General features: G+C 41.0%; 1 protein-coding gene across 1 annotated transcript in view; it reads left to right on the forward strand.

Annotated features, from left to right (window-relative positions):
- Arhgap15 (Rho GTPase activating protein 15) overlaps positions 1 to 10903 on the forward strand; it is a 601354-nt gene extending 590451 nt beyond the window's left edge. Inside the window, exon 14 of the mRNA XM_005346381.2 lies at positions 9102 to 10903. Within this exon, the coding sequence (XP_005346438.1) occupies positions 9102 to 9285 (184 nt within the window). The 3' untranslated portion in view covers positions 9286 to 10903. The remainder of the gene's footprint in view (positions 1 to 9101) is intronic.
- Positions 10904 to 11325: the final 422 nt, after the last annotated feature.

Here is an 11325-nt window from a genome sequence, read left to right on the forward strand (position 1 = left end):
ACAGCTCTATTTATTTGCATTTGTTGATTTCTTTTCCAGTGCTTATACTAAAGGATCTAAAGTTTAAAGAATAATATATAATAGCTAGCTATTTTTCATCTCCAGTGATTACATTTTAAAGACTATATACCAGATAATAACAATGATAGCAAGGCCCTCCTACATGTTACCATGTTGGTTGAAGGATCAGTGCTTGTCTGAGGCAAAGATTTATCCCACCTGAGAACTTGTGAGGGACTCTTGTTTGCCAAGTGTGTCCCCCAGCTTCTTGCATCAGATTTCTGGGAGACGATCTCAGTATTTTGTGAGATCTTTCCAAGTGGCTCCCATGAACAATAAGGTGAGATCCTCTGGCACGTTCCCACTAAGGGCAGGACTTCCCACCACCGCAAACACTGTGTTCTTAAGCCAGATGACATAATAGGAGGCCATTCTGTGTTTGTGGAGGTTAATAGGCACCATTTGCCTCTACACACTGAAGGCTACAGGTGAAGAGTAGTTCCCCACCTCCCCCAACCATGGGGCTTTCTGCAGAGAGTGCCAAGAGCCTCCAGTGGCAGGCCGGCAAGGGACGGATGGATTAGCCTGATCAGAATAAAAACCACTACCTAAGGAAATGCTGCAAAATTTGACAACAGAATATGTGGTAAAAAAAATTGTTGTTGTTTACTAATTTTATGTGTACTAAATCCTTAGCGCGTGCCCATTTTCCCTTATAAGGGAATGACAAAACAGTACACATTACACATCTGAGACATAGCGATTGTTCGTGTTAGGCATGAGAAATGCTGAATTCAGAACTGTAGAAAGAGGATTTCCTCAAATACATACAGCAATAACGCTATGTATTCATTTACATTCTTACATACTGACTTTGCTATTTATTTTTCCAAAACCCGAAAACGGACTCCCCAACGCCCTTAGAATTGAATCCCTGACAGGGTGCTCCAGAAACAAAAAATCCCCGTCCCCTTGGGTTGGAGGAACGAGTCCTGTCCTGCTTAGGCACACATATCAGAGAGGGACGATTCCTAGAAAGGTACGGCAGGTGCAGAAGGTCACGCAAGTCCCTGAGAGTGCCTCCCACCCCTCCACATGCTGGCTCACTGGTCCGTGGTCACACTGGACTTTTCTCTACTTCTAGAATGGCAGAGCCCAGCATCCACCTGGACCACTGCACTGTAGCATGCTCCATGACATTACTCTGCTCCTTGAACTTAGGAGAACTATTTGAAAATGGCTCAACTTACTAAACCTGGATGGAGGTGGGCGGTCCTTGGACTTCCCATAGGTCAGGGAACCCTGATGGCTCTTCAAGCTGATGAGGGAGAGGGACTTAATCGGGGGAGGGGGAGGGAAATGGGAGGCGGTGGCGGGGAGGAGGCAGAAATCCTCAATAAATAAATAAATTAAAAAAAAAAAAAGAAAGAAAATGGCGGCAGCCAGATCCCGCCTATGCCATGTAAGCACGAATCTCAGAGGAGAGCTTCTAGGTCACTGGAATTTTTAAAGTGCTTGGGGTCAGTAGAAGAACTACCCCTTCCTTTCTGAGTTTCCTTGTAAACCATTTCATGATTGAAATCGCATTAGCTATTGAGTAGTGTGGGCTTGGCTGTCTACCCCACCCCCGCAAGATTCCAGGCACTCCTCAGGCTCCTTAGAGGATGGGTTTGGCACACCCTGCAGACACCAGACTCTGAACGCTGAGGTCTTATTTATAATACCAAATATAATGTGTCTGCTATGGAAAGAGTTGTTACACCACATTGTTTAGGGGTAGATGTAAAGGAAAAACTCGATAGTCTTTCAACACAAATGCAATTTTTCTCAAATGTTTCCCATCTGAGGTTGGTTAGATCCCCAAATACAAAAGCTGTGGATAAGGGAGACTGGCTGTGGGAACTTTTACTGGGTAAGGGTTCTGTCTGTTTTGCTTGCGTTGCAACTATCTCAACATTCAGAATAGCACCCGGTGCATAGAAGATTATTAAGGAATGCATTTTTTAAATTATACTCATGGACCGGTGAGGTAGATCCAAGGGTAAACAAATATAAGGACCTGAGTTCAAATTCCCAGTACCCACATAGAGCCAGGTGTAACTGTGCCTATCTAGAACCTCAATGCTCCTATGGCAAGATGGACGGCAGAGACAGGGTGCCCAGATACTCACAAACCAGCTAGCTTTGACTTCAACAAGGCAAAAGCCATATTCCCTTTCTCACATAAGGGGAAAGATGAGGATCAACCTCCGGCTGCATGCCGCAGCGCACATGTGACTCTCTCACTCACAGACCTGCGTGCCTCCGAGCACATACACATACACACGGAAGAATTAGGCTCATATAAATGTCACATTTTCTCCAGTCAAACTCCTTCCTTTATAACTCAAGGAAAAGTTAAAGTTTATTTTCAAGTATGTTTGGTGAACACTGGCATACCCGAAACACTATGATTAGCACGTGAAAGCATCCAGCAATGGGACCAATGGTATTCCCTTCTGGTATTTAGAACGGCAGGGCTGTGGCTCTGACGGCCCATTTCATTTATCATTGCTGATACCTTAAAAAAGCATAACTAGAAATAAGTCATTAGTTGAAGCCCACGGCTCTTCATTTTTGAATTCTCATTCCCTATATCCTGTTAAACAATGTGATGAATATTATTCTAAAGGTGCTTTAGTCTATATCTATAATGTCTGATCAATAAAGATATGATGCAAGTGGATAATTGAAAGTGTTTCCATCTTTGGTATTGAAATTAATGCAAAGTAGCTCAATAAATTTTAAAGAGCAGGCTGTGTTACCTATCAATAGGCAATTGTCATATTGGGTTTTTTCCTGTAATGTATTTTTAAAAATTATATATGCATGGTCCTAAAGATCATTTAAAGGCAAAACTGTCAGAATATAGCAATAACTTCCACTTGGGATCCTAGCCGTGAGCTGATTTTGGGGAACTAATAATGATATAGTATCTAGATACACAATTGAAGACTACAATTAGTTCAAGCCAATTGATTTCCAGATTGACATGTGACATTGGCTGAATCGGATGTGAATGATCACTCTGAAACACGCTGATGCCAAATGCAAACTGCTCTGTAAGAGTGCTCCTGCCTTTAGTAGAGTTGAGCATTCTCCTGACATATGCCACAACTTTAGGAGAGAAGGTGCGAGTTTTGCAGATTCCCCAATCTTCTAAAAGGCCAGAGGAGACAGCAGAATAGTTTGCGCAAACGGAGGGAAGGCAAGCATATGGTTAGCACGCATCCCCTCAAAATAGTCACAACACGTAAGAAAGCATAAGTTGAGCATATTGAAGACTTATTCTATTTGTAACAGTCTCTCTTTGCTAAGTGGTCGAAATGACGGCTAACATTTCGCACGCGGTGGCTGAGATGTGTTTTGCATGCCAGGTGTGTGACTTGGCGGGACACGTTTGTCACCACACTCTTCCCCAATCCAGTAACACCCTCTAGAAGCTCCTCAGACAGGAAGAGGAACGCTACAATACACCCCCAGAACTGAAAACTTGTCCTATGGGCAGTTACGTGGCTTTCTGTGTACATTACCATGGGAACAGCAAGAAACAAACTTAAAAGGAAGTTTGCAGGCTGGTGAGATGACTCAGTTGCTAAAGGCAACTTGTGGCCAAGCCTGAGAATCTGAGTTTGATCCCCAAGACTAATATGTCTGAAGCAGAGGACCAACTTCTGGAGGTTCTTCTCTCACTCAGATACACACACATGTGCCTGTACGCATGGACACACACACAATAAATAAATTACAATTTTAAAAAAAAAAGGCTGCACCCACCTATCAGCTATCTGCTTGAACATGCGCTGCTATTAAATATGTTGCTTTTCTTGATTCCATATCAGCTTCTAGTTTGATAACAAATCTCCCTTTCCTTGAGTCATTTGGCTGTGACTGTACACAACCAAGAAATTTCTTTCAGTTAGTTCAAATTCTGCTCATGTTTGGAAAAATATACCAAGCATAAGGCTTTTCTGAGAGTTTCTGGGTTTTGTGTGATTGGTTGGGTGGTTGGTGGTTTGGTTTTTTGGATTTTTTTTTTCTTTTTGTTCTGGCCTGGGATCCAGCATCTGTAGTGTTGTAGTGCAGACTACATTTTTATTAATCCAAAATCGATGGGTCACTGTCACCTGACAGGGAGTGGGAGTCACATTTTCTCTCCCTATATTGCTATAAGGTATCACTCTTCGGACCTTGTGAGAAAAAATCTGACTCATTCATTTCTGTACAAACTTGGATTTAACCTAGTGTTATAAGCGTTGCTACTACAATGAACATGTGGTTCTGCATTGCTATTGCAGAACACAGTTATAAAATCATAGTTAAGTCTTTGTTAGGCTCTATTAGATAAAGAAGTGTCTCTGTAGTCTTTCTCAAGGAAGAGCTGAAGCCTGGTACTCAGTCATTGGCGGGAGCTTAATTTTGAGTATTTCAAGCTGCTGAAAATCAGGTATCTTTGCTATTAGGGTTTCTTGGGAATAAATTAATAGCAAATAAACACCTATCAAGGGACTTTCCAAATACCAACAGAAGAGCTAAATGATTTTCATAACTTCCCAATCATCCATCAGTTCAGAGAATATTATAATCTCTCAGCCACATCATCACCTTTAAATTGCTCGCTCATATTTGTTCTCTGCCATTTTGCCTTTGTTCTGTGATGAAGGCTGTGTCTTGCAGCCTTTTTTTGGGGGGGGGGGTGGAACAGGTTAAACTGCAGCTCAGAATTCACAACACTGCCGTGGACTTTAAGGATGATGGAATGTATCCACCTAAAGAGGAGAACTCTCTGGGCTGGTAGCAGAGACTGCAGACACAGAGAAACGCAGGCGCGTCACACCCAGTACATTTTCCGAACCGCAGACAGGCCCTTAGCAGAGTACACAAGGTCAGGGTTTCCCTGGCTGCACAGCTCAGTGCCGCTGAGGCACGAAATCCAGGCATGCCATTTAAGTCAGAGAGGACTACACGAGCTCAGCGTGAACAGGACCATTTTCTCTGCAGTCTTTTCGGGGTCTTAATAACAGTTCTGTGCATTAAGATTTTCAAGAGGAAAAACAAAGTTCAATCTTCTTCAAAACTTATCTCGGATGCCATTTTTATGAGGCGTATGACAGAAATGGTGTTGCTCAGAACTCACTTTTGGTGAGAGCTTTCTGGAAGGTAGCGCCAGCTGTGGCCTTCCCTCCAACTACTAGAATAACTGCTTACTGCGCTTTTGTTGTCCTCCATAGTTATGAGGTTATACAAAGTGCACGCAGGGTTTTCATTGTTTTGGTTAGACTGTGTTCTTGTGTGTGCTCCACCAGCAGTTAAGCCCTCGACTGCGATTCACATCTACTCACTCGGGAGATTAGGAAATGTGCTATTACAATGTGACAAATAAACACTTTTTCATAATATGCTAACTAAATTTAGGACACTGGGACTGACTCTCTGTGTGCTCTCAAGCAACCACTTAACTACTCAGGAGTCTAGCAAGGTAGGAATGGGTAGGTTTGTATGTGAACAGCAAAGTTTACAATAGCATTAACCCATTTGCCAGGCAGCCCTGATTTCAGAGCTTTCTTTGCTAGAAGTGTCTGTCTCTACAGACACATGAACCAGCAATTTCCTCATCAGATTGGCCCTCAGCCTCAGCATCTTTCTAACTTAAAGATCAGTTTTTCTAACCTATCACCTACTGTTCATTGATATTCAGAAAATAAATTGTTGACTACATATGCACCACCAGGTTATATTTTATAATGGAAAATAGGTAATTAGCATACATATATTGCACACCCACATTGTCTTATCTCTTTAACTACATCTTGCTTTTCTAGAAGGCATAGCAAGTGACTTGATTTTCTTAATTTAAGAAACAAATTTAAACTGCTATCAAAATGTAATCTCACTAATCCAGATATGGTTAAAATAATAAAAATAAAAACTGCACTAATCCAGATACGGTTAAAAAATAAAAATAAAAAGTATAAAGCTAGGTTATTTTGAAGCCTTTACATTAACGAGATCATTTTAAAGCACTCATCAATTGGCATTATCAAAATCAGATGGGAAATTTCTAGAGCATGGACCTGAAGAAGATAGGTTTAGGATGAGATGTGAAAATATATACACATATAAAAGCAATAACTGAGTGTTAGCACACTGGGGTAGGAACCTACACCATGGAAGAAATTCACTGGACACCCTTATGGCCCAGCGACTGAGATAGAGATGCCTTCAGAGCGGCTGGCTATGCTTCATTATCTTCCATTCTCCATTCTATCTAAGCTCAACCATGTACCCACCTCTAGATCTGAGCTTGTCCAACACACACACACACACACACACACACACACACACAAATAACCTGTAACTCTTGGAGAACAAAGTTTCTAACCTCAATCCAGCCTCGTCTCTCTGTAGGGATATGTTTCCCTAGCTGTGCCTTGGGGATGAGAACTGAGCTGGCCTGCCACTGGATGAGTTACCCCATCACCTTCTGTCCGCCATGATTAGCCCCTGCAGTTACCAAATCCTGGAGATATCTTGACTTCTGACCTTATTTTTTGAGGGGGTCACTCAGTTTGAGTTCCCAACTATCCCAGCTCTCCTGCCCGTTCTTTATCCAAGAGAAATTAGGACAGACGAAATTAGAAAGTATAACACAAGCCATGTTTCCATCTCGCCCCTCCCCTTTCAGACTCCCTAAACTCCCATCCCAAATGACCTGCCACTACCCACATGCCACTGCCAGGCCATTTGCCATCACACAGTCGGTACTGTCTGAGATTTCTGTCTGCTCCCCGCATAGCCTATATTGAAAGAGAACAGCTCTTTGCTGGGCGAACCTCCGCAGCTGAGATGCTTGCTATCAATGGATAAAGTCGCAGCAACCTTTGCCTTCTGAGCACTCAATTCCTTCTTTGTTATGTTTTGTTTTTTCCATTTTTGTCTTTGGCAATTGTTCATGTCTTGGAGTCACTGGAGTTGGTATCATAAAAAGCATTCAGTTAAAAGCAAAAGATAAAAACCTTATTTTTTTTTACCTTAAAATAAGTCTTACTAATGACTTTCATAGCACACTTGCCAAGAAGAAGTTCCAAAGATCTTAAACTGAGGTAAACTGCCATGCTGTGGGGAGCTAAGGCCTGTTTCACTCAACAGATGTGGGGAGAGGAGGCTTATATCATTTTACAGCCTTTGAAAAAGGAAGCATCAAAGTGACGTAGTCTTTTTTTCCCCCAAAGGAAACTTTAAATTTGAAATCTCTGATAACTGACTGAAACTCTAAAAATATGAGACTCCCTTCCAGAAATGTAGTCATGCCAACAATACTCACAGGTACAAATGTTCTCAACTTAAAACAGGAAGACAAGAAAAATGTGCAGCAGAATGTCTTAAATTTTCACTCAGATCTGCAGTCATTTTTGGTGGTGGCGCACACCTTTAATCCCAGCACTTGGGAGGCAGAGACTGGTGGATCTCTGTGAGTTTGAGGTCAGCAGATGTACAGAGTGAGTTCCAGGACAGGCTCTAAAGCTACACAGAGAAACCCTGTCTCGAAAAGACAAAAAATAAAAATGAAAAATAAAAGAAAGAGAAAAGATTGCAGTCGTTTTGCCCACAATAAATATTCTATAACCAAAATGACAACCACAGTTGTCCCGTGAAGGATGAAAATTCAGACCCTCTTATTGTAGGCACAATAATTGTGCAAGGCAGAGAGGAGTGAAATGTTGAGCCCTTTATGAAGCATAAGGGCGTTACCAGACACTCTGAGATGAAGTGTCCTGAGGAGCTGGAACCACGCAACCCACTTAATTTTGCATGACGTCAGTCCCTAGGTTCACAAAGTGCCGACCATTTCACCTGATCAACAGAGCTAGCAGCAGAACCTGCTTTGTTGGGTTATTATGGGGAGTAAATGTCACAAGAAAATCATTTAAAAATAATGGTTGATTATGGTTGCTTGGGAAATTTTAAACCAAGTACATTTTTCTGCCAACACTCCGTTACATGTAATCTGGGCTGTGCTCAGATACAAGCCAGAGCATGGAACTTCAAGGGTTCCATTGGAAAGTAATGAAAGCAAAGAGTCTGCTGTCTCCTCCAACTCTGGACTGTGTAGACCAGCATAGGCTAAGTAAGACAGTGTCAAGTTCTCAACAGTTCAACCAAGTTCCACACCAAACACTGAGGACAACAAAATCACTGTCTTCATACTTTCCTTGGGTCAGGCTGTCTGGAAGTCTACAATAGCATTTCTTAGCCCATGCCTTATACATGCTGTCTTCTTTCCTTACTGCCATTGAAACTGTGCTCCTGAACTATCAGCTATGAGTCCATTTTTTTGTTTAAGTGTCTATCTGGCAAGAAGGTTTGGTTTTCTTTGAAAAGTCCTTTGGTGACACATAAGGCATTCCTTAAATACAACATCTTTGTTGTACTGAAGGTGTCCCAGCTTTCTATGCAATCCTCATGTGAGCAAGTACCTCTCTAATCGCAGAAGGATTCTTTCTCTGTAGAAATGCTATGAGATTCTGCATTCTTTTGAGGCATGAGAAAATAACCCATCCAACTGAATGGAGAAACAGAATTTTGACATATACCCAAAAGTCTCAGGACCACACCTCCTATGCAAAGCATATTCCAGTTAACTTCTGCTAGGAATATGTCCCTCATTCTAATTGCTAAAGTCTTACCCCAGTCTTTATGTCTGTCTTCCATTATTAATCATGCATTTATTTTCTATTATTATTTTGGATTCTAATATAATCTATGAATATGTCACCCATATTCTCCATTGATTAGAAACACTTCAGAGGCTGAATCTTTTTAATTCCACAAGAATATTTACTGTTTAACATATTCATTGAACATCCACAATAGCCATTTATAGTGAGGACTTAAAACTGGACAAGGTAATGTTCTGATTCCATTCAGTATACTGTTCAGGAAGGGCTCATGATCAAATAGTACAGCATGGTTCTTCATTTTTCTTTTTTTTCCCCTGGAACTAGAGCTAGGCACAATTTCACCTTAAACATCAATGATATCTTTATTTTTCTTCTCCCCAGGATAGTGGCCAGAGCCTCCAAGAATCTCATGTCCGCACAAAGCTTAGGGATTGTATTTGGACCCACCCTTCTGCGAGCTGAAAATGAGTTGGGAAACATGGCGATTCACATGGTATACCAGAACCAGATAGCGGAGTTCATGCTGAACGAGTATGATAAGATCTTCAACTCAAAGGAAGACTGACAGACAAGCTACTGAGTGTGTTCACATCTGTCTTCGTGCCTAATATTTTTACATTTCTGTAAACATATTTCTGAAATATTTTTTCCTTCCAAGCGACAGATGCTTCATTTTGTGAAAACTTCGTGATGATTTTGTATTTAAGTTCCAAACATTTGAATAAAATAAATGACAATATTTTCCTATATGTGTTCTACATTAACCCTTTGAGTGTTGTTCCTCTTAGCATTCTAGGAATGCATCATAAATGTCTCACACTCTTAAATAGTATGTACAAGACAGCACCAGCGCATAGCTCTACTACTGAACCTTGGCATCATGTGTGTGCTGGTGTATGTGCAGATCTGTGAGCATGCAGACAAATTGTGGGTAAGATTGAGAGTGTGGACATGTGTACCCTATCAAGATCCATATGCACCAATGCATCAACTGTGTCCCCACATGCCTAAGCATCCACAGAGAGAACACAAGCAATATGAAGGCATCTCTGTTCTCAATCAAAATAGAGTAATTTCATCTTTCAACTGTACAGCCCAGTGATCGTCAGCGATGGGTGATCTTTGCAAATATTGCATGCTGAGTGGTAGCTTTTCTGAAGAACAAAAGGACAGTTCAAGAGATTTGTTTGGACTGTTCTTTCTTTGTGGGTAAAAACTATTTTGGTTCCACAAACATACCATTTTGTAAATTAAATGGATTGATCTTTATTTTACACAAGGATTGCACTGCTGTTCCACGTTGGTTCTTCATCAAATTGTGTATCTTCCCTTTCCCGGCTATGCCATTTTATGTAGAATTTTTAATAAGTTTTGAAAGCTATTTTATTGGGGAGTTATACTAATTCCAGCTAAGAAGAACTATTTTTAAATGCTTGTACTATAATGCCCTAAGGATTCCTTGACTAGACTCATTTTATTTTATCCATTTGATGGTTACTTTCAATTGTGATTGATTCAATGAAGGGATAACTGTCTAGAATACATCAAACATTGCTGTATTTTGAAAAGTTTGTTCTAGTTGAACACATCTCATGCCGGTTTATGAAAGAGTTCTGCTGATAAAAATGTAGACTTATGTTTGACAGCTTTTTAATAAACTCAAATGGAATGAATAAAGCTAATCCAGTGTGATAAGAAAGTCTAGCTATTGATTTAATCCTAAAACGAAAAATAAAGCATGTAAATACTATGTGTGAAACATGGATCCAAGAGCAGACACTCAGAGCAATAATGAGCTCAGAGGCGTATGCTGTAGCATGGATCGGGCATCAGAGATGAGAAAGACAGCCTTAAGAGACTGTCAGATGTTCAAGTACCAGCATCCGTGGTGCTGCCCGAGGACACTAGCTTGAGGACGGACACAGTAAGCTTGATCCTCTTGAATGTCTTTATTTTAGTAAAGGTGCCAATACATGGGCTCACAGCCAAGAATAGTGAAGAGGGCACAATTAATTCTTCACCATGGTTTCAACAAGTGGGATGTACACACATCCTATCACAAAGCCAAGAGAAGTCACAAGAAAGAGATTAATTATCTAAAGCTATCAGTAATAGTGAAGCAATAGGATGGCTAAGCTGGAAAAGATTCTTACATGTAAAACTGTACTTATACCTTTCAATAAAACACAGAAACATGAAACATGGGTTTCTGCCATTTATTTCTAGTCTTCCTCGAGGCTGAAACATTCTCAATGAAGTGTCTTTTCCAAGACTTTAATTATTTCTCCTTTTGAAAAGTGAACAGCAGGGTTAGAGGCTCCAGGAGGCAAACGCTGTATCTTCACGAATCCATCTTTAAAGTTATTCTGGAAGCTTCGACCAGAGAGAAATCAGACTGCAAAGCCAAAGAGAGTGGCGCTACCTGCTTTGAGCAAAGATTGACATCCCCTTGCCTCTGCTGCCTTCCAGATTCATAATCTTCAAAAGCATCAGCTTCTTGATTTCCAATCAGATGGGATTTAGCCTGATTCAGACCCCAGCTGTGTCCTGTCCCTGCCTGCTAAGGGCATTGCATCAGAGAACATGTTTCCTCTCTAGAGGAAGG

The sequence above is a fragment of the Microtus ochrogaster genome, chromosome 4, assembly GCF_000317375.1.
Source record: "Microtus ochrogaster isolate Prairie Vole_2 chromosome 4, MicOch1.0, whole genome shotgun sequence".
NCBI lineage: Eukaryota > Metazoa > Chordata > Mammalia > Rodentia > Cricetidae > Microtus > Microtus ochrogaster.